The sequence below is a fragment of the Saimiri boliviensis genome, chromosome 1 (assembly GCF_048565385.1).
Source record: "Saimiri boliviensis isolate mSaiBol1 chromosome 1, mSaiBol1.pri, whole genome shotgun sequence".
Taxonomy (NCBI): domain Eukaryota; kingdom Metazoa; phylum Chordata; class Mammalia; order Primates; family Cebidae; genus Saimiri; species Saimiri boliviensis.
In genome coordinates, this window is record NC_133449.1 from 266,532,088 (window position 1) to 266,556,581 (window position 24,494).

At 39.8% G+C, this 24,494-nt stretch overlaps 1 protein-coding gene across 2 annotated transcripts in view; it reads left to right on the plus strand.

Annotated features, from left to right (window-relative positions):
* LOC101042766 (UDP-glucuronosyltransferase 3A1) overlaps positions 1-24,494 on the plus strand; it is a 47,246-nt gene that overhangs the window by 19,604 nt on the left and 3,148 nt on the right. For both annotated transcript variants that reach the window (XM_003925924.4, XM_003925923.4), the window contains 3 exons: positions 12,981-13,092; positions 15,455-15,986; positions 23,032-23,263. In XM_003925924.4, coding sequence (XP_003925973.1) covers positions 12,981-13,092; positions 15,455-15,986; positions 23,032-23,263 — 876 coding nt within the window. The remainder of the gene's footprint in view (positions 1-12,980; positions 13,093-15,454; positions 15,987-23,031; positions 23,264-24,494) is intronic.

Genomic DNA, 24,494 nt, shown 5'->3' on the forward strand with positions numbered 1-24,494 from the left:
TGCCAGGGATTGTGCTAGTTTGCTCAAGCAATGAAACTATTATCTGGAAGAGTAGCTGCAATTAGAGTTTTCTATGTGGTTATGCTTATAACATCTATCATTCTCCAAGATCCACATGTTTTCTGCAGAGGTCAAAAATGCAAGTTGAATAGAGATGTGATGGGACTCATCACTGAAGTCCTTAATGGTAACATTAGTATGAAATCTGTAGAGTGCAATATTGCTTTGGTTTTCTGTTTTTCTAGATACAGGTCATTCTAGTGACTTCCATCTGGACTTTCCAGCCATGATAGCTTATACTCCAAACTTCAGGGAACCAGCATGATTATTCTGCCAATGCTAAGTATGTCTACTTCAATTATGCATTTCAAATCTGGAGAAATAGTTACAGTCAGTTTGGAGAATTAGACCCTTTGAATTAGGGTCTAATTTTAAGATCCAATGTTCAGTATTCTCTGAAAAATAGAATTATTTGCATTTCCCCAGTGCACAGCCACACTGTAAAAAGCTGTAGGTTCCTTTGGAGAAGGCTGGAGAAAGATTAACAGTATACGTGTCTGGTAGTGCAGGGGGGTCTTTTCCCAAGGGACTTTGCCTCCTCTTCATTCCAGGGCTTCTATGCCTATAAATTGCCTAAAGTCTGTGTTTTTGTAATTGAAATTATAGTTTTGTTTAATCTATTTAGGACTCCTTTGCTTGTACCAGTCAAGTAACAATTTGTAAACTGCCGTATTCTTTTCTTTTAGGGACACTATAATTAATTGGCTAATGCTTTGACTCTTCTGTTTCTCATAGTGACCATGTCTACCTTGATTTTGGTGTTTAAGTTCTACCACTTGACCCCAGACACCCTAAGATGCAATAAACTCCATTACATTTATGAATCCCACTTCAATGGCATCGTAATTTCTGACCTATGAAGAAGAGAAAACAGAGTTCTTTGGTGGTGCTGGGGAGCCTCTCACAAATTTGTTTCTCCCAGTCATGGTGAAAAAAATGTGTCCTCTGGTTCCATTTCCTTCTTGCAGTGGGTTAGCAGTCCTTACATCTTCATTTCCCTAAGTTGTTTGATACTTTTCAGGGTACCAAGGCAGATCTGGTATTTTCTTTTTATTTAGCGTAGGCCACTATTTCATGCATGTTTAATTCAACTAACCAAACAGAGCCCCTTTTAACCTACTGAGCTACAATGATGTGTCAAGAATCTCTGTTTGGATCTCTGTTTGGTGGCCCCATATCAATAAATTCAATCTAATTAAACTTTTCATACAGTTCACCATCATTTCAATACTTTCCTGCACATGTACCCCAGATATTTGTTATATGTATTTTTTTGGTATATATTGAACCTTCTTATGGGTAACTTTGATACTTCCTGGAACTTGAGTCTATTTTTGAATCTAAAAATAAACAGTGATGCTAAAACAGTATCTTTCAGCAAAATAACTCAGAAAGAGACTGTATAGTTTCTCATTTGCATGAGATGAAAAAGAAGATTCAGCAGAAGTTAGGGGTTCAATATCCCCAGATTCATAGGATCTGCCTGTACGTCCCCATCCCAGTTTTTAGGATCTCCTTTCCCAATCATTGCATGGAGTTTAGCAGAAAATACCTTGCAAGGTGGGGGATTAAATTTCATTGTAATTCAGTCACTCTCAGGAGGTGACTCTGGGTTTGATTTTCAGAAACATCTGCCCTGTAGCTACAGGAGATTTTGTTTGTTTGTTTGTTTTTTTCAGGACAAAGAAACTTTCAGGTCGTTAATGTGGAGACTGAGCTTGGAACTTAAAGCCTTTGTCTCATTCTTTTTTTCCACCCTACTTTCTATATCAAATTAGGAGATGCCAGCTATCCTTATTATACTCATTAGTTTGATTTAAATGTCCTGGAACATTGCCTTTTATAAGCATTTGCTTAGGAGTGTCCAATGAAGATATTTTGCCACATCTCTATTGCCACTTAATGCCACAGGATGAGTGCCCTCTTACCACTGAAAAGAGTTATTGATTTCAAATATAATCAGTATTTAAATAAGTTCTCATAAGAGAGAACCAATCATAGGAAACCAGATCTCATTAAGAATAACAGTACCAATTGAAGGCACACACACAAACACACACACACACACACACACGCACGCACACACTTTTCAAGAACTTGATTTACATAATTTGAGGTGTTCAGAAGTTCAAAATCTATAGGTCAGGTAGGCAGGCTGGAAAGTCTCAAGCAAAATCTGATGTTGCAGTCTTTTTAAAAACATACTTTTTAAGTTCTGGAGTACGTGTGCAGATTGTGCAGGTTTGTTATATAGGTATACATAGGCCATGGTGGTTTGCTGCACCCATCAACCTGTCATCTACATTAGGTACTTCTCATAATGCTATCCCTCCTCTAGCCCCCCACCCCCTGACAGGCCCTGATGTGTTATATTCCCCTCCCTGTGTCCATGTGTTCTCATTGTTGAACTCTCACTTACGAGTGAGAACATGCGGTGTTGAGTTTTCTGTTCTTGTGTCAGTTTGCTGAGAATGATGGTTTCCAGCTTCATCCATGTCCCTGCAAAGGACATGAACTCATCTTTTTTATGGATGCATAGTATTCCATGGTGTATATGTGCCACATTTTCTTTATCTAGTCTATCATTGATGGGCATTTGTGTTGGTTCCAAATCTTTGCTGTGGTGAACAGTGCCACAATAAACATATGTGTGCATGTGTCTTTATAGTAGAAGGATTTATAATTTTTTGTGTATATAGCCTATAATGCGATTGCTGTGTCAAATGGTTTTTCTAGTTCCAAATCCTTGAGGAATTGCCACACTGTCTTTCACAACGGTTGAACTAATTTACACTCCCACTAACAGTGTAAAGGCATTCCTATTTCTCCACATCCTCTCCAGCATCTGTTGTTTCTTGACTTTTTAATGATTGGCATTCCAACTGGCGTGAGATGGTATCTCATTATGGTTTTAATTTGAATTTCTCTAATGACTAGTGATGATGAGCTTTATTTCATATGTTTCTTGGCTGCATAAATGTCTTCTTTTGAGAAATGTATGTTTATATCCTTTGCCTACTTTTTGATTTTTTTTTCTTGTAAATTTGTTTATTTGTAGATTCTGGATATTTTCCCTTTGTCAGATGGATAGATTGCAAAAATTTCTCCCATACTGTAGGTTGCCTGCTCACTCTGATGATAGTTTCTTTTGCTGTGCAGAAGTTCTTTAGTTTAATGAGATCCTATTTGTCTATTTTGGCTTTTGTTGCCATTGCTTTTAATGTTTTAGTCATGAAGTCTTTGCCCATGCCTGTCCTGAATGGTATTTCCCAGGTTTTCTTTTGGGGGTTTTATGGTTTTAGGTCTTAGGTTTAAGTCTTTAATCCATCTTGAGTTAATTTTTGTATAAGGTGTAAGGAAAAGATCTAGTTTCAGCTATCTGCATTTGGCTAGCCAGTTTTCCCAATACCATTTATTAAGTAGGGAGTCCTTTCCCCATTGTTTGTTTTTGTCACATTTGTCAAATATCAGATAGTTGTAGATGTGTGGCATTATTTCTGAGGCCTCTATTCTGTTACATTGGTCTATATATCTGTTTTGGTACCAGTACCATGCTGTTTTGGTTACTCTAGCCTTGTAGTATAGTTTGACATCAGGTAGCGTGATGCCTCCAGCTTTGTTATTTTTGCTTAGGGTTGCCTTGGCTATGTAGGGTATTTTTTTGTTTCATATAAAATTTAAAGTAGTTTTTTTCCAATTCTGTGAGAAATTCAAATATAGCTAGATGGGGACAGCATTGAATCTATAAATTACTATGGGCAGTGTGTCCATTTTCATGATACTGATTCTTCCTACCCATGAGCATGGAATGTTTTTCCATTTGCTTGTGTTGTCTCTTACTTCCTTAAACCATAGTTTGTAGTTCTCTTTGAAGAGGTCCTTCACATCCCTCGTAAGTTGTTTTCCTAGGTATTTTATTCTTTTTGTAGCAATTGTGAATGGGAGTTCACTTATGATTTGGCTGTTTTCTGTTAGTGGTGTATAGGAATGCTTGTGATTTTTGCACATTGATTTTGTATCCTGAGACTTTGCTGAAGTTGCTTATCAGCTTAAGGAGATTTTAGCCTGAGATAATGTGGTTTTCGAAATATACAATCATGTCATCTGCAAACAGAGACAATTCGACTCCCTCTTTTCCTATTTGAATACCCTTTATTTCTTTCTCTTCCCAGATTGCCCCAGCCAGAACTTCCAATACTATGTTAAATAGGAGTGGTGAGAGAGGGGCTTCTTGTCTTGTGCCAGTTTTCAGAGAGAATGCTTCTAGCTTTTGCCCATTCAGTATGATATTGGCTGTGGGGTTGTCATAAATAGCTTTTATTATTTTGAGATTCATTCCATCAATATCTAGTTTATTGAGAGTTTTTAGCATAAAGGCTGTTGAATTTTGTCAAAGGCCTCTTATGCATTTATTGAGATAATTATGTGGTTTTTGTCATTGGTTTCATTTATGTGATAGATTATGTTTATTGATTTGCATATGTTGAACCAGCCTTGCATCCCAGGGATGAAGCCGACTTGATTGTTGTGGAGCTTTTTGATGTGCTGCTGAATTCAGTTTGCCAGTATTTTATTGAGGATTTTTGTATCGATGTTCACCAGAGATATTGGCCCCAAATTTTCTTTTTTGTTGTGTCTCTTCCAGGTTTTGGTATCAGGATGATTCTGGCCTCATAAAATGAGTTAGGGAGGATTCCCTCTTTTCCTATTATTTGGAATAGTTTCAAAAAGAATGGTACCAGCTCCTCTTTGTATGTCTGGTAGAATTCTGCCATCTGGTCCTGGACTCTTTTTGGTTGGTAGGCTATTAATTACTGCTTCAATTTCAGAACTTGTTATTGGTCTATTCAGGGATTTGACTTCTTCCCGGTTTAGTCTTGGGAGGGTATATGTGTTCAGGAATTTATCTATTTCTTCTAGATTTTCTAGTTTATTTGTGTAGAGGTGTTTATAGTATTCTCTGATGGTAGTTTGTATTTCTTTGAGTTCAATGGTAATATCCCCTTTATCATTTTTTATTGTGTCTATTTGATTCTTCTTTCTTTTCTTCTTTTTTAGTCTGGCTAGTGATCTCTCTATTTTGTTGATCTTTTTAAAAAATCAGCTCCTGGATTCATTGATTTTTTTGAAGGGATTTTGTGTCTCTATCTCCTTCAGGTCTGCTCTGATCTTAGTTATTTCTTGTCTTCTGCTAGCTTTTGAATTTTTTTTGCTCTTGCTTCTCTAGTTATTTTAATTGTGATGTTTGTGTTTCTATTTTAGATCTTTCCTGCTTTAGTGCTATAAATTTCCCTCTACACACTGCTTTAAATGTGTCCCAGATATTCTGGGATGTTGTATCTTTGTTCTTATTGGTTTCAGAGAACATCTTTATTTCTGTCTTAATTTTGTAATTTACCCAGTAGTCATTCAGGAGCAGGTTTTTCAGTTTCCATGCAGTTATGTGGTGTTGAGTGAGTTTCTTAATGCAGAGTTCTAATTTGATTGCACTGTGGTCACCTGCCTTCTACATTGATCTCATTGGGGGCTACAGACAGGGGCTGCAGACTGGAAATGTTCCTACTCAGTCATCTTGCCAGCAACCTTTTCCATCTTGCTCAATGTTGCAGTCTTGAAGCAGAATTTATTTTCCCTCTGGGAAACCTCAGGGTTTGTTTTCAGTCTCAACTGATTGGTTAAGACCTAGGTACATTATTAAGGACAATCTATTTTACTTAAAGTCAACTGATTATAGGTAATAAACATAAAATACTTTTATATCAACATCTAGATTAGTGTTTGATTAAATAGCCATGTACTCTATCCTAGCCAAGTTTACACATAAAACTAACCATCATGGAAGAAAACTTGGAGTGCTCTGTTTTATGGCTTCCTTCTCTAGCTGGGAAAAAATCTTTGAAATACAGCTCTGGACCTAAGGGTGGTGCGCTTCTTTCTGAGTTACGTCTCTACTTGGGGATCTGAGTGCAATGTAGAGGGGTAGACAGTAGGACTAGGTCTTCTTGCTTTCCTCCCCCAGCAGGAAAAGTCACACTTACGATGTGGGGCATGGTTAAGTGGCACCCCAGTATTCACAACAGTGCTGTGCCCAAAGTAGAGTTCATGCCTCACAAGTAGGGGCTGGTTGGTAGGAGGGAGTCCCCACCTCTTGGACACATTTGGCCAGAACTTAGCTACAGCAACAAGTAAAAGAGGGCAGGGTGGGACAGGTTTACATCCTGCCCCTCCCGGAAAAATACTGCTCTAGCTGAAAGCTGGGGTTGGGCCAAGAGGGAGGGAGGCCGCATTCCTCGCTACAGTTTGGGAGTTGGAGGGAGCAGGCAGAGAAGTCTGCCTCTCAGAGTTGGTTGAGTAAAGGAAGAGAGTGAGTCTTCATTCAAATACCATAGACCATAGGCTTAGTTTTCACTGAATTGTAGTAGATTTTCTTGAATAAATATTTCTTCATTTTCTGGATGCCCTAGAACCATTTCCAGCATCTCTCTCTCTCTCTCTCTCTCTCTCTCTCTCTCTCTCTCTCTCTGTGTGTGTGTGTGTGTGTGTGTGTGTGTGTGATTTTCACCAGTTTTGGTATGAACAATGTGTGGAGAGTTACTCATGCTGTTATGCAGGGAGTGGAATGCTAGTAATGATGGAGCATTATTAAACTTACCAAGCAATTCTTCTTAGGAATATAACTGACGCACCATGCCTTCTACTTTTTTTTATTGCATTTTATGTTTTGGGGTACATGTGAAGAACATGCAAGATTGTTGCCTAGGTACACACATGATTGCACTGTGTTCTGAGAGACTGTTTGTTATGATTTCCTTTCTTTTGCATTTGCTGAAGAGTGATATACTTCCAATTATATGGTCAATTTTAGAGTAGGTGTGATGTGGTGCTGAGAAGCGTGTATATTCTGTGGATTTGGGGTGGAGAGTTCTGTAAATGTCTATTAGGTTTGCTTGGTCCAGGTCTGAATTCAAGTCCTGGATATCCTTGTTAATTTTCTGTCTCATTGATGTGTCTAATATTGAAAATGGGGTGTTAAAGTCTCCCACTATTATTGTGTGGGAGTCTAAGTCTCTTTGTAAGTCATTAAGAACTTGCTTTATGTATGTGGGTGCTCCTGTATTGGATGCATATATATATTTAGGATCATTAGCTCTTTTGTTGCATTGATCCTTTTATCATTATGTAATGTCCTTCTTTGTCTCTTTTACAATTGTAACTCCTGCTTTTCTTTGCTCCCCATTTGGTTGGTAAATCTTCCTCCATTCCTTTATTTTGAGCCTTTGTATATCCTTGCATGTGAGATGCTTTTCCTTGATACAGCACACCAATGGGTTTTGGCTTTTTATCCAATTTGCCAGTCTGTGTCTTTTGATTGGAGCATTTAGCCCATTTACATTTAGGGTTAATATTGTTATGTGTGAATTTGATCCTGTCATTTTGATGCTAGCTGGCTGTTTTGCCCGTTAGTTGATGCAGTTTCTTCATTGTGTTGTTGCTCTTTACCATTTGGTATGTTTTTGGAGTGGCTGGTACTGGTTGTTCCTTTCTATGTTTAGTGCCTCTTTCAGGAGCTCTTTAAAGCAGGCCTGGTGGTAATGAAATCTCTGAGTACTTGCTTGTTCACAAAGGATTTTATTTTTCCTTCACTTATGAGGCTTAGTTTGGCCAGACATGAAATTCTGGGTTGAAAGTTCTTTTCTTTAAGGATGTCAAATATTGGCCCCCACTCTATTCTGGCTTGTAGGGTTTCTGCTGAGAGATCTGCTGTGAATCTGATGGGCTTCCATTTGTGGGTAACCTGACCTTTCTCTCTGGCTGCCCTTAGAATTTTCTCCTTAATGTCAACCCTGGTGAATCTGACGATTATGTGCCTTGGGGTTGCTCTTCTTGAGGTATATCTTTGTGGTGTTCTCTGTATTTCCTGGACTTGAATATTGGCCTGCCTTGCTAGGTTGGGGAAATTTTCCTGGATAATATCCTGAAGAGTATTTTCCAACTTGGATTCATTCTCTCTGTCTCATTCAGGTACACCTATCAAATGTAGATTAGGTCTTTTCACATAGTCTCATATTTCTTGAAGAGTTTGTTCATTCCTGGTTACCCTTTTCTCTCTAATCTTGCCTTCTTAGTTTATTTCATTAAGTTGATCTTCATCCTCTGATATCCTTTCTTCTGCCCGGTCAATTCAGCTGTTGAAACTTGTGCATACTTTGCGAAGTTCTCGTGTTGTGTTTTTCAGCTCCATCAAATCACTTATATTCCTCTCTAAGTTGTCCATTCTCATTAGCATTTTGTCAAATCTTTTTTCAATGTTCTTAGTTTCTTTGCATTGGGTTAGATCATGTTCTTTTAGCTCAGAGAAGTTTCTTATTATGCACCTGCTGAAGCCTGATTCTGTCAATTCATCACACTCATCCTCCATCCAGGCTTGTTCCCATGCTGGTGAGGAGTTGTGATCCCTTGTAGGAGGAGAGGCGTTCTGGTTTCAGGTGTTTTCATCCTTTTTGTGCTGGTTTCTTCCCATATTTGTGGATTTATCCACCTGTCGTCTTTGTAGTTGTTGACTTTCAGATTGGGTCTCTGAGTGGATGTCCAGTTCGTTGATGATGAAGTTATTTCTTTCTGTTTCTTAGTTTTCCTTCTACCAGTCAGGCCCCTCTGCTGTAGGACTGCTGAGGTTCACTCCAGGCCCTGCTTGCCTGGGGATCACCTGCAGCTGCTGCAGAACAGTAAGGGTTGCTGCCAGTTTCTTCTTCGGCTATCTTTGTCCCAGAAGGATACCTGCAAGATGTCAGTCTGAGCTCTCCTTTATGAGGTGACTCTTTGGATATATGGGGGTCAGGGAGCTGCTTGAGGAGACAGTCTGTCCTTTGTAGGAGCTCACATGCTGAGCTGTGAGCCCTGTTCTTCATTCAGAGCTGCTGGGCAGGTACATTTAAGTCTGTTGCAGCAGAACTCATAAACCCTTTTTTTTTGTTTTCCCAGGTGCTCTGTCCCTGGGATTTAGGGCTTTATTTATGAGTTTCTCTTGTACTGTTGGCTTTTCTTAGGGCTGCCCTGCCCAGCCAGGAGGCAGCCTAGTCACTGACTGCCTGCAGAGGCTTTGGTGAGCAGCTGTGGGCTCCACCCAGCTGCCATGTGAACTTCCCTGCAGTCCTGTTTATACGGGTATAGTTAGAACTGCCTTGGTAATGGCGGCCCACCTCTGTAACGGTGGACTCTCTCTGTAATGGTGGGCTGCCGCGGCAATGGCGGGCTGCCTCAGCAATGTCGGACTACCTCCGTAGAGGTGGACAGCCTCAGTAATGGCGGATGCCCCTCCCCTACAGAGCTGGACCGTCCCAGGTTCAGCTGGTACTTGCTGTGAAACTCAATCCAGAGCATTTCAGATTGCTTTTTTGTGTGTGGGGTGGGAACCAGCCAAGCCTGATCACCTGGCTTCCTGCCTTGGAGCCCTTTTTTTTTTTTTTTGAGTTGAATGGGTGACTGTTTTCCAGGTGTTCCAGTCACCAGTTGAAAAGGCACCAGGATCTGTGTGATTTCCCATGCAGCGATGCACTGCGCCAACTGAAACAGCCTCACTGAATTCGTGGTGCTTCTTTGCCTGGGAATCTCCTGGCCTGGCTCCCTGTTTCAGTCCCTTTTTTTTTAATCAGTTGAATGGGTGACTCTGTATCCCAGGGGCTCTAATCACCAGCTAAAACAGCACCTGGACCCATGTATTTTGTGCGAAGAACTGCCGCACCAGCCAAAACAGCCTCACCGGCCAGAACAGCCACACTGGTAACCCATGGGGCTCCTCCGCCTGGGAATCTCCTGGTTTGTGGACAATAAAACTCCATCTGGAATTGCGATGTCCACTCAATTTCCACACTTTCGCTGGGAGCTGCAATCCTGAGCTGCTCCTAATCAGCCAACTTGAATCTGTCCTCCACGCCTTCTACTTTGTATGTGGCAATGGCATATCCCTTTTTGTGAGTTATTTGTGTACATATAGTATATCTTGAATAAGTGCACCCTATGTATGTCTTGAATAATTGTGCTGGATGAGTCTCCTCCAAGGAGGATATCCTCATTGTAATGTCATGACTGCTCCTGGGAAAAGTTGGATATGGTGATAGTCTTGCTGGCCAGTTATAGGTGATTTACAGCCTTTTAATGATAAAGAAAAAGGGAAACTGACTGAGATCCTATTGAACTAGGCATGGAATGAAGCATATTTATCAAATATATGATTGCAAAGTATTTGTTAGTATTCAAATATATTAAGCAGTTTTTAATAACCATGGTATGAGGTTCTAAATGTGATGAGCCCTGGAATTAAGATTATAGTAAAATGTGAGGCATCATTAATTCTTGCTAGGTTTAAAAATAGTCCAGACTGGGCTTTTAAAGGGAGAAAGAATGGAGACAATCAACACTTTTCTAAATAGATCTTTCATAATGGAGTTTAATCCTTAAAGGCCCCATTTAAATCTATTTTGGGCAGTGCTAATAATTTTAATATGTTGAATCAGATTCATGGTGTCCCTTTTTGTCAAGCCAATTCTAAAGAAATAATTTTATGTTAATTTATCAATTGTTAGATAAGAGTAGCCATGCCTAGAATGGAATGGAATATTTTAGGAAATGAGTCTTAAGACTATGGGGTATTGATATGGTTTGGCTGTGTCCCCACCCAAATCTTATCTTGAATTCCCACGTGTTGTGGGGGGGACCTGGTGGGAGGTAAGTGAATCATGGGGACAAGTCTTTCCTGTGCTGTTCTTGTGATAGTGAATAAGTATCATGAGATCTGATGGTTTTACAAGGGGGATTTTCCCTGTACAAGCTTTCTCTCTTTGCCTGCTGCCATCCAAGACATGACTTGCTCCTCCTTGCCTTCTGCCATGATTGTGAGGCCTCCTCAGACATGTGGAATTATAAGTCCATTAAATTCTTTTTCCTGTGTAAATTACCCAGTCTCAAGTATGTCTTTATCAGCAGCATGAAAACAGACTAATACAGGGATTTAGTACCAATGCTTAAGATGGGACATATGTATAATAATATCTATATTATATTGGGTAACTCCTTAAGAGTGCAGAAGTGATATTACTTAAATTTAGTGAAATATTCTGTTATACCTGCAACTTTTGCCCCATTGTTGATTAAGGCTATTATGGTTTACATTGGTGCATTTGATCTGTTGTTAATCTAGAACCTATGATGTGGAGAGAAAATAGCCAATCAGTGTCCTTTTAATTTTTCTGTAAAAATAAATGTTAGATTTCCATAGGGTTAAATTTTAAAGCACTTTGAGAGGCTGAGGTGGGTGAATCACAAGGTCAGGAGTTTGAGACATGACTGACCAACATGATGAAACCCCGTCTCTACTAAAAATACAAAAATTAGTCAGGCTTGGTGGTGCATGCCTGTAATCACAGCTACTCAGGAGGCTGAGGCAGGACAATCGCTTGAACCTGGGAGGTGCGGCTTGCAGTGAGCTGAGATCACACCATTGCACTCCAGCCTGGGCAACAGAGTGAGACTCCATTTCAAAAAAAAAATTTAAACCTTTGTTTTAGTTTTTGTTCTTGCATCTCACCTGCTCCCCTCACCACCTCTTCTGGCTAACCTAATTCTCTCTTTCTCTTTTTGGTTGTTATCAGGCATACTTTGGTGGTAGTGGGTTTGAATGAACTCCTTGGCTGTACAGTGTTGTTATGGGTGCTCTTCCATGTAATTCTGTTTATCAGGATCATTTTTAACTACACAGGTATAATCAGCAGGAGTAACAAAGGCATTTTCTGAGGTCCCAGTGGACCATCTATTTTTAGGAGTGTGGATGTGAGCATGCCACACAATGACTACCATTCTTCATACCATTCAGTGGGATCATATATTGCACTGATGTCAGTCTTAACCCTGAGTGCTCTTTACAATGACGTGTGTGTGCATGTGTAGGGTGGGGGATAATATCTAATTGAGACACATAACCAGTGCTCATAGGGAAAGAGTTATTCCACTGAGCTAGTGTCAGCCACAGCTCATGCTGTAATTGAGAAACACATTTCCATCTGAGACATACAGATAACTTTGGTTTGAGTCACATGACCCAGAGCCTGAAAGGAGGGACCCAATTTGTCATTCCTGTCTCACAGTGAAAATTACTGAAACTTCTGATTGATACTTGAATTGAGATGAGAATCCTTCCACTTTGGCCTGGTTTGCTTGGTTTAAAGTTCTCACTGGTAACAAGGGAGAATGAGTTGAAACTTTGTTCCCAGTTTGCCCAGATGAGGCACAGAGAGTAAAGAAGGAGCTGGGTTTGGAAAACAGCCAGCAATCAAACTCCAAGAATGGAGTCAGACTTTTTACTACACGGGGGTTATGTGGGGAGTGGGGACAGGGCTGGCAAGTAGAATAAAGGGGATTACTATTTTTTTTTTATTTTGCCTTTTAGAACTTTTTGACTGAATAAAAACCTATTTGTAGGTATCATTTTAAGTAATGAAAATACATTTCTCTAGAAGAGAAAAGAGAATGGGCTCTGAAATCAACCTTACCCATATTTAAACACAAGCCCTATAGCTCATTATGTGTGCAAAGTGGACAAATTATCTCACACTGCATTAGTCTCTGCTGTCTTACCTGTAAAAAAAGTGTAATAGCTGTTTCTTTAAATGAAAGTTTTAAGTGGAATCTTTTATAACTTTAAATTGAATAAAAGTGCCTAGATAATTATAAAGTCTCAGTAAATATTATCAGATTGTCCAATTGAATGAATGAAAAAGAAAAACAAAACAAAATCAACATAAAACTTTAAAAGTAAACATTTTCATAAATGTAAAATTAATAGCATGAAACTTAATGTCATCATACTAATGTTAATCCATGTTGTATGATATATTTACCTTTTTAACCAATTGGTGTTTTCTTAGATACTAAAGACAAGGAAAAATCATACCAAGTTATCAGGTGGTTTCCTGAAGATTATAGAAAAAGAATTAAGGAGCGTTTCAATAACTACATAGAAAAAGCATTGGATGGCAGGTAACTTCTTTTTATTCTATGAACCAGAGTCACCATTTTTGTGATACAAATAGAGAGATGCATGGTAGTTGGAGTGAGTTTTAGAGAAATGGATGGGTGGGTGATGGATAGATGGAGGAATAGGTAGTGTGTGAGTGGATGAATGGATAGTTGGATAAATTAGGGGATGGAGACATAGAGGACAGGTGGATGGTTGGATGGATAGAGCAATCAAGGTTTGCATTCCCAACAGTTGAGTCTGTATTGTCCTTCTTCCATTATAAGGGTTCTATAGAAAGTGGGAGATTGCTCCTCTGAGCCTTCCTTACAACACTTCACCTATAATCTTTGTATGTATTCTCCCCAACAAAGAAGCTAGGATCTTCAACTTTACTGTTTGTCAAGAAAAAAGAAACACCCCTTGTCACATATTTCCCCTCCTTTGCCTCTCATAGATTCATTAATGGAGAAAACTCTTATGAACATTGGCTTTTTCACACCTTGAACCTTCACCTTTTAAACTCCTTAAGAACAATCAAATACCCTGTTGATACACAATGAGAGATGAGCCTGAGACGTTTTGCCCTTATCTGGAATACAAAGAATCTCCATCTGCCACATAAAAGAGGAGGAACACAAATCCATGCCTCTCTTAGTTAATTACAGTGGCTTCATCCTCTTTTCCTTCCCTGAAAACTCTACTCAATAGTCAAGGTGGTGCTCAAATCTAATTATTCCATAACGCTTGCTTCCTCGCTCCAGCTGGAAGACCACCTCCTCTCCTCTATAGGTCTGTCATATAGCACTCATTTGATACTTAGTCTATGGCACCTTGTGTTGTAGTTATATATTTTTAAAGGATATGTCTTGTCTTTTCTCTTTAGCCTGATTTCTCTGAAGACAGTTTCCACATACATGTTAAATATGGTCTAAGTTACTGGGATCATTGCTTTCCTGTGATTTTTTTTTCAGTTTATTTACTTGAAATATGATTAATGTTATACTTTTGAGAAGTTTATCCTGGATGTATTGAATTTATCCGTTTATCCACAATATGTAAAAATCATTCTATATTTAAATTATTTTAAGAAATGAAATAGCAGGTAATTTCAGAGAATCACTCTTGTAATTTAAAGTTGATTCTTAAGAACAGGCAGAGATCTGCACATCACTCATGAGTTCTCAAGCTGTAAGCCTGTAGGCCTTCTTTTTTTTTAAAAAAAATTTTACTTTAACTTCTGGCGTACATGTACAGATCTTGCAGGATTGTTACATAGGTATAGACACGCCATGGTGGCTTGCTGCCTCCATCCCCCTGTCACTTACATTAGGTATTTCTCCTAATGTTATCCCTCCCCAACCTCCTCACCCCCTGCTATCCCTCCCCTAGTACCCCACCTACCTGTAGGCCTTTTTTATGTGAAATGACATGGCATGGTGGTGTATGGGTTACAGGATTGCTGGGCTATTGCTTCTTTCCATTCTTCATGTGGCTAGGAGGTCTGTGGTCTCCAGAGTACCTGTACCTATTACCACTGCTCATGAAATTCTTCATCTATTTGCCTGTATTCTATGCATTCTATCATTTTATACATGAAGGAAATGATGGGAAGACATTGCATAGGATCATTTTCTATGCAAGCAACAATGGGAAGAAATTGAAGGGCAATAGCTTTTGGAATAGTGCCATAGGCAAAATTCTCAACTAGGTGTCAGTAAAACTGGCGTTATTTTATATGAATGTTCCAGCCAGCATGAAGTGAAAAGACTGACAATAAACTTCAAACCAGGCTTTTATTTTTATTTATTTTTTACTGCTTAACTCCTAGGCTAGGAAGATGAATCTCGTTTCAGCTGAGATTTTGGATTCTAATATTGTCATCAAAAAGTTCATTGCATGAGACAATCTGTCAAATGCAAGATATACAGCATTTTTAAAAAAGACTACATCATCAATTTTTAAGGAAACGGTCAAATTACTTACGTAGATTTCTAGAGAAAAGATAGGCACTCATAAAAAGTCAGTATATAAATGAGGGTTAACAGAGCATCACAGGATTTATAAAAAAGACATAGAACTCTGAGATCTGCTACAGTCAGAGATAGCTTCCAGAGCAGAAGGATGCTGAATTGGCATTAATGGTGGGTGGGAATTGGGCTGGGGAGGAAATAGAATGGGAGCAAGTGGGAACATTTTAGAGAGCAGAAATATCTGGAACAGAGTGACCAGAGCTGAGAGTATTTTTTCAAACATTGTAGAACGAGTGGATGGATACTGATTAGAATCTTACATACCTGAACTATTTTTTTGAGTCTAACATTCTCCCAAATACTGTCGAATCATACATTCCCAAATATTTATTACTTATTTTCTTTATTACAGAAAAGAATATGAAGGCCTTGTAAAGTTAATGGAAATATTTGGGACTCAATGTAGTTATTTGCTAAGCAGAAAGGACATAATGGATTCCTTAAATAATGAGAACTTTGATCTGGTATTTGTTGAAGGATTTGATTTCTGTTCTTTCCTGATTGCTGAGAAGCTTGAGAAGCCATTTGTGGCCATTCTTCCCACCTCATTTGGCTCTTTGGAATTTGGACTACCAAGCCCTTTGTCTTATGTTCCAGTATTCCATTCCTTGCTGACTGATCACATGGACTTCTGGGGCCGAGTGAAGAATGTTCTGATGTTCTTTAGTTTCTGCATGATCCAACGGCGCATACACTCTACATTTGACAACACCATCAAAGAGCATTTCACAGAAGGCTCTAGGCCGGTTTTGTCTCATCTTCTACAGAAAGCAGAGTTGTGGTTCGTTAACTCTGACTTTGCCTTTGATTTTGCCCGGCCCCTGCTTCCCAACACTGTTTATGTTGGGGGCTTGATGGAAAAACCTATTAAACCAGTTCCACAAGTAAGTGAACGCTTACCATTCAATTTGGAATTCACACAGAGGCCTTCAGTGCATAGTTGGTGGCTGCCACCTGCCAGTGGGATCCTGAGGCTGAAGTGGGGATAGGCAATGGAGGCACCTAGGGCATGATTTTAAAGGAAGTGCTGAATTTCAGGGTTGGGCAGGTACAGTGTTAGGCCTTGCAGGATCCTGAGATAGATTTCCTTACTTTGGCTCCTCTCTTGCCATGCCCTGGTCTTAGAATCAGTGGGATGAGCCCTTTAATTAAAGTTGCTATTTCATTTTACTTTTTATTTTGTATGACTATGTGTAAAATACATATGTAGTTCATGCCTATTACATGCAATAATTGTCAAGGAGATGAGCCGGCACGGTGGCAGGCGCCTGTAATCCCAGCTACTCAGGAGGCTGAGACATGAGAATCACTTGAACCCGGTGTGGCAGAGATTGCAGTGAGCCGAGATTGTGCCACTGCACTTCAGCCTGGGTGACAGAGTGAGACTCCATCTCAAAAAAGAAAAAAAAAAGATCTTGGAGGAAGAGTTTCACAGTGAAACAGACAACACTGTGGATTCGGAGTAAGCAGGGTGGGACTGCATGGGACTGACAGCAAGAACTGCCGGTGTTATCTCTAGTGGTCCCTGCCTGTAGAGCCCTGGCTTCTGGCTCCAGCTGGACTTTCTGACTTGATTTGTCTGGGTGGGCTCCTGCCATTGTAATTTGTAAATGCTGCCCAGGTGATTCAAATGCACAGGGCAGATTCAGAACCACTACTATAGAAGGTTTTCAAAGGGAGGAGAGCTAAAATGAGTTGACAGTCTGTTGCCTCTGAGCACTGGGTTGCCATTTTACAGAAGTCGCCTTATTTAATATCTTGCCATCTATAAGGAGGTGTGATTATCTTCATTTTTATTAATGGCAGAGGACAGAAGCACAGGTGATGTAGGTGACCTTCCCACCGCTGTGTAGTGCAGAGGCCTCAAGATCCTGGATTTGGACTGGACTTTCTCGGTACCAAAGTGACCACTCTTCCTCCCCTGATCTTTTTTTTTTTCTTTTTTGTGATGGAGTCTCACTCAGTCACCCAGGCTGAAGTGCAGTGGCACGATCTCGGCTCGCTGCAATCTCTGCCATACCAGGTTCAAGCGATTCTCATGTCTCAGCCTCCCGAGTAGCTGGGATTACAGGCGCCTGCCACCGCACCGGCTAATTTTGTATTTTTAGTAGAGATGTGGTTTCAGCAACTTGGCCAGGCTTGTCTTGAACTCCTGACCTCATAATCCACTTGCCTCAGCTTCCCAAAGTACTGGGACTACAGGCATGGGCTACATGCCTTGATCTTACATTGAGTGAGTACGAAGAGTTGAGGAATGATCTATGAATGAGATGGTCTTTGCATTGGTGGTAGGTGTTTTTAGGAATGGGGCTGAGAGGGAAAGCACTCCAGGTCAGGGAGCAGGGGGCCTAACTTGTAGAGGTGCAAGTGAGATGGCTATGACCCTGGGTTCTCTGAGTGACACTGGCTAGATTAGTACAAGGTTCAATTGCATGAATAAAGCCATGGGGACTTACCAGAGGTCTTAGCTATCAGGAGGGTGGGTCAGGTCTTGGCATTGGGTAGTTGTGGAAATTGTTAAGAAGAGAATAATGGCAGTTGAGATTTTGAGATCACAGATGCTTGTTTTCCATTTTGTTCTCTTCTTTTTGATTATTTTAATTGTGGTCATATATGTAATATAAAATATACCACTTTACTTATTTTTAAGGGTATGCTTCAGTGGCATTTCGTACATTCATATTTTTGGGCAACTATCATTATCGTCTATCTCCAGAACTTTCTTTATATTCCCAAATGGAAACTTCCTATGCATTAAGCAATGTATTAAATAGAATGAGCATTTGGCTCAGTCATCAAAGGTGCGGTTTAGAACAACGTGCTTTCCATTTTTTCTTGGTGGTGCCATCCCCACCCCAACTCTGATAACTACAGGCATGAGCAGTGCACAGCACCTCCTCTCCTTATCCCCTCCCTTCCCAGCTTGGTACCTGGCTGTGTCCACAGCATGTACAAGCCATGTCCAACAGCCACAAGGGGTGGGAAAAAATGGGGCTGTCACTGGGACCCCGTGAACCAGTTGGCCAGCACCTCCTAGTGGAACTTTTTCTTCCTTGGCCAAGGAGTTCAGCCTGGCCTGCACTGGGTGAAGGGTGCAATGATTAAGGGAATCTATTTGTGCAGAGCAAGAGGTTATTTCCCCCAGGGCCTCCCCACTTTTACTCCTTAAGCTGTTTCTTTCTTTCTTTTCTTTTTTTCCTTTTCTAAATGAGAGGGTTCTTGTCCCCAGCACTCAGCTTGATAGGGAAAATAATGGAGGAGTGACCTCTGTTGGCTGATCACTGCAAATTTGGCAGGGCCCATTTGAGACAATCTAAACAGACACATACAACCCCTGAAATACATTTTTGTCCCAAACTCAATTCCAAGTCTCAGACTGAGGCCCTAGAAAGGAAAACCTGATCTGAGGGATCAAAAGCTGAACAGGCACTAGGTAAATGGCGTGACCACTTCCTGCTGACTAAACCCCCCGTTTCGTAGAGGGAGGCCATGCTCCATGGCATAAATGAAGCACAGGGAACTCAAAAGTTTTCAACAGCAGAGAAAATAAAGGCATTTCAATAGGAGAGAAAAAGGGCAGATAATTCCTATTCTGTAGGCCCCCCCTGCTTCACGGGTGCACACCACAATGGCACCTTTGGGTGCCATCCATCTAAAGTTGCCAGGAATCAGGGACAAACAGATAGAAGAAAAAGTCTCTCGCTTTCTCTCTCCCTCACACCCTGATTTTTCACAGAAAGAAGGAAGGGAAGTCAGGGATGCTTCTATTTCCCTGTCTTTCAGAATGGGCAACCAGTTCCCTTAATCATCCCCAGCTTATTCTCCTTTGGAGTGCATCCTGAGCCACTGAGACTGCTTTTAATAAAGTAGGTATCGGTGGAATGTATCTCAAAATAATAAAAGCTATTTATGACAAATTCACGGCCAATATCACACTGAATGGGCAAAAACTGGAAGTATTGCCTTTGAAATCTGGCACTAGAGAAGGATGCCCTCTCTCACTATTCCTATTCAATATAGTATTGGAAGTTCTAGCCACAGCAATCAGGCAAGAAAAAGAAATAAAGGATATTCAATTAGGAAAGAAGTCAAATTGTCTCTATTTGCGGACGACATAATTGTGTATTTAGAAGACCCCATCGTCTCAGCCCAAAATCTCTTTAAACTGATAAGCAACTTCAGCAAAGTCTCAGGATACAAAATCAATGTGCAGAAATCACAAGCATTCCTATACACCAATAACAGACTAAAAGAGAGCCAAATCAAAAAACGATCTGCCATTCACAATTGCTACAGAGAAAAAAATACCTAGGAATACAACTATCAAAGGAGGTAAAGAACCTCTTCAAGGAGAACTACAAACCAATGCTCAAGGAAATAAGAGAGGATACAAACAGATGGGAAAACATTCCATGTTCAAGGTTAGGAAGAACCAATATTGTGAAAATGACCATACTGCCCAAAGTAATTTATAGATTCAATGCTATCTCCATCAAGCTACCTATGCCCCTCTTCCCAGAACTAGAGAAAACCACTTTAAACTTCATATGGAACCAAAAGAGAGCCCACATAGCCAAGACAATTCTAAGCAAAAAGAAAAAAACTGGAGGCATCACGCTACCTGACTGCAAATTATACTACAAGCCTACTGTAAACAAAACAGCATGGTACTGGTACCAAAAAAGAGATATAGACCCATGGAATGGAAAAGAGGCCTTGGAGGCAAGGCCACACATCTACAACCATCTGATCTTTGACAAACCTCACAAAAACAAGCAATGTGGAAAGGATTCCCTGTTTAATAAATGGTGTTGGGAAAACTGACTAGCCATGTGCAGAAAGCAGAAACTGGACTCCTTCCTGACACCTTACACTAAAATTAATGCCAGACGGATTAAAGACTTAAACAGAAGACCTAACATCATAAAAACCCTAGAAGAAAACCTAGGCAAAACCATTTAGGACATAGGCATATGCAAGGACTTCATGATTAAAACACCAAAAGCATTGGCAACAAAAGCCAAAATAGACAAATGGGATCTAATTAAACTCCAGAGCTTCTGCACAGCAAAAGAAACAATCAGTAGAGTGAACCAACAACCAACAGAATGGGAAGACATTTTTGCAGTCTACCTATTTGACAAAGAGCTAATATCCAGAATGTATAAAGAACTAAAGTAGATTTACAAGAAAAAAAAACAAACAAACCCATTCAAAAGTGGATGAAGGACATGAACAGACTCTTTTCAAAAGAAGACATGTATGAGGACAACAAACATGAAAAAATGCTCATGATCACTGGTCATCAATGAAATGTAAATCAAAACCACATCAAAATAACATCTCACACCAGTTAGAATGTTGATCATTAAAAAATCTGGAGACAACAGATGCTGGAGAGGATGTGGAGAAATAGGAACACTTTTACACTGTTGGTGGGAGTGTAAATTAGTCCAACCATTGTGAAGACAGTGTAACAATTCCTCAAGGACCTAGAAATAGAAATTCCATTTGACCCAGCAATCCCATTACTGGGTATATATCCAAAGTATTATAAATCTCTCTGTTATAAAGACACATGCACACGTATGTTCATTGCAGCACTGGTTACAAGAGCAAAGACCTGGAACCAACTTGAATGCCCGTTGACGATAGACTGGACAGGAAAAATGTGACACATATACAGCATGAAATACTAGGCAGTCATAAAAAATGATGAGTGTGTGTCCTTTGTAGGGACATGGATGAATCTGGAAACCATCATTTTCAGCAAACTGACACAAGAACAGAAAATCAAACACTGCATGTTCTCACTCACAGGCAGGTGTTGAACAATGAGAACACATGGACACAGGGAGGGGAGCATCACACACTGTGGTCTGTTGGGTGGGGGAATAGGGGAGGGACAACAGGGAGTAGGGGAGTTGGAGAGGGATAACATGGGGAGAAATGACAGATATAGGTGATGGGGGAATGGAGGCGGCAAACCACATTACCATGTATGTACCTATGCAACAATCCTGCATGTTCTGTACATGTACCCCAGAACCTAAAGTGTAACAAAATATATATTTTTAAAAAAAGAAAAAAAAAAGAAAATTGGGCATTTGAACAACTAGTTACTTTTGTAAGTCTTTGCAGTCTGGCATGGAAGAGCATGTTTTAAGTCTTTTGATCAAGGTTAAGGTTTTCTTAGTTTTTTTTGGTTATGTATCACATCTGGACATTTGTGTGTGCTTTCCTGTATACCCTATTGTTTTAGAATGCCTTAATTTCCCAAATGAACCTCACCCAGACTCTTCTTGGACTTTAGACAATCTGTTATATTCTTCTGCCCATAATCTCTTGACCCAAGCCTTCACAGGGCTCCAGTACCTCTGAAGCTTTCATGTATCATGGTACCTACCACTGCCTTCTATGGCACCTGTTAGCTTGAAATCTGAGCTATGTCACCACTACCAATGTGAGCTCTGAATCAGGTGAGACAAACCTGTCACTAAGTAGCCAACAGACAGGTTAAAATGTTGTAAATAGTTTCTATTCCACTCCTTCTGACTGAGGGAGGGAACTTGGAATTGAGGTTTTGCCTGTGGACTGTGGCCTGCCACTCCAGGGCAAAGGTAAATAAAATGCATTAGAAATGTGCACTGTTTGAAAGTGGCTTTTTCTTGATTGGGCATTTGGTTGCTTGCTGTATTTGACTGGTCTTCAAAACTCCCTATGGTGTTACTTTAGTCAGTCTCCAGTTGATTTTCTAATGCTTTCCTGAAAGAACAAGGGCATGCAGCTTCTGATTCACATTATTGCTCTGCTTCTTTTGATTTTATATAATGATTTTATAATTATAAGGACAACAAAGCTGTTTTCAGTTTTTTTATTAAGCTGATAGTTCAGGCAGTGTTATGTTGGATGGAATAAAGTCATCCTGCAGAATGACCCAGTAGGACGAGAGGCTCAGAACTAGAGACAATCACAAAAATGCTGAGAGAGGAAGAGTCTGAAGGAATGTTTGCAAGTAATAATTGATGAAGCAGTGCTAAAACTAAGTTTTAGGGCATTAGATCATCATCTTTCTTAAGAACTACCTGAGGACCAAAATAGATTGGGGTGGCTATGCTAATATCAGACAAAATAGACTGTATGTCAAAAATATTTATAAGAGATAAACAAGGGGATCACATAAAAATATAAAATTTAATGTTTGCATTAACACAAATAATTATAAGTATCATTTAAAAATAATATATGAAATATCATCCATAATACATAAATACTATAAATACATATGCACCAAATAACAGAGCACCAAAATATGTGAAGAAACAATTGATGGAATTGAGGAAAAAATAGACATTATTACAGCAATAGCTTGAGACTTTTAATATCCCATGTTTAGTAATGGAAAGGTTATCTACACAAATGATCAATAAAGAAATAGTTATCTTGAATGCTGTCAATAACCAACTGGACCTAATAGAAATATAGAGAATACTCCACCCAACAACAGCAGACTACACCTTCTTCTCAAATGCACACAGAATATTCCTCAAGATAGTCCGTACATTAGGCTACAATTTAAATATCAATGTATTTCAGAAGACTGAACATATCAAAGCATTTTCTGTGATCACAATAGGATGAGGTAGACATCAATAACAGAGAAAAAAACTAAAAAAATCACTTTTATAATTTATATGCAAAATCATGTCCTGAGGTATCAGAAAAATGACTTCTAGGTCATCTAGACACAATATGAACACAGTGCAGAGGACACTGAGCTGTGCCAGGAGCTATAATAATAGCTTCAGGACAGTGAAGATAAGACTGATGGGAGGATATGTTTGGTAAATAGTCTGGGTTCCATTTCATGGCCACCTAGGCTTTCCCAAACAATTTTGTCACCTCTTCTCTTTTGTCATCTCTCTCTAGGACTTGGAGAACTTCATTGCCAACTTTGGGGATGCTGGGTTTGTCCTTGTGGCCTTTGGCTCCACATTGGACATCTATGAGTCTCAAGAAGTCCTCAAGAATATGCACGCTGCCTTTGCTCACCTCCCTCAAGGAGTGATATGGAAGTGTCAGAGTTCTCATTGGCCTAAAGATGTTCATTTGGCCACAAATGTGAAAATCATGGACTGGCTTCCCCAGAGTGACCTCCTGGGTAAGGACTGCTCAGTTCTGCTCTTTTCTTTCCATTGACCTGTCTTTGGTGCTCATCAGTGTTCTGATCTCTAGCTGGACATTTGTACCAGCCTAGGAAGTAGCTACTCATAAGTAAAAATAAGGCTCAGAGGGCAGGAAAAGAACAGCCAGCTGGAGTTCTTTGGGAATCAGGCTATCCTTCAAAATGGTGAAAACAGCCATTTTCTCTTTTTTCTTTCTAACTGAGGCCAGGCCTGGAATCTCCAACCAGAGATGATATTTGGTCATGTTGCCTTGACCCCACTACATTTGACTCTAAACAGGGTCACCCTAACACAATCTAAGACAATATCTAAACTCCAAGAGCATATATCTGGGGGTATGTTGCTCCTGTTCAGTGGCCTCTTGACCACCTATTTAACAGTGTGCCATTACACAAAAACACATATACCTGTATAAATACACCTTCCTTATCTACTAAGGATATGAAGAACTCATACGTTCATAACATTAACATTGACGCCAGCATTGAAGGATGTACTATGGTACATCCTTGTGCCAAGCTGTGTAATCACATAGCCAGGTATTGAGTCATTTGGTAACAGAGCTCCTTACACTTCAATAGGTTTTATTATCCTTGTGATATTTTTTGGAGACCTCTAGCTGACATCTTCAGTGACTGGATCTGAGGTTCATAAAAAAGTTTATGGCTCAAAGTCAACTTGGTAATTTAAGATACAGATTTCTGTATATTTAATTTTTAAGACCTGGGGCAGGGAAAAATATTTTCATTTTCAGAGGCATACAAGTAGATTCGAATCCACATTTCTGTTGAGAAACACAGATTTAGCTCTTCATTATTAAAAATCACTAGCTTGCTCTAAATAAGGGTTGTACAGGCAGACATGAACTAGAAACACAAAAGAAGAAGCATATGGTTTATTATTCCTTGCTTTCATAACTTCTCTTCAAATGGAGAAAACTGCATATACAGTGTAGGTATTATGAAAGAACAGAAAGCAGAAAGTAAAGGGAGAGATGAGGTGGGGAGAGAAGGATGGCTGCATGAATAGAGAAATATGCCTCAGTTATCATTCTTCTCTGCAGCTTTCTCTAGATTTGGAGTCTTGGATGGTTAGGGTTGAGGTGAGGAATCTCTACAGAGAGGGACGCTGGAATCTTGTATCCTAGAATGTGTACCCTTAACTGTCTTCCATGCAAAATCAGTGAATTCATTTTCTCAACAGATG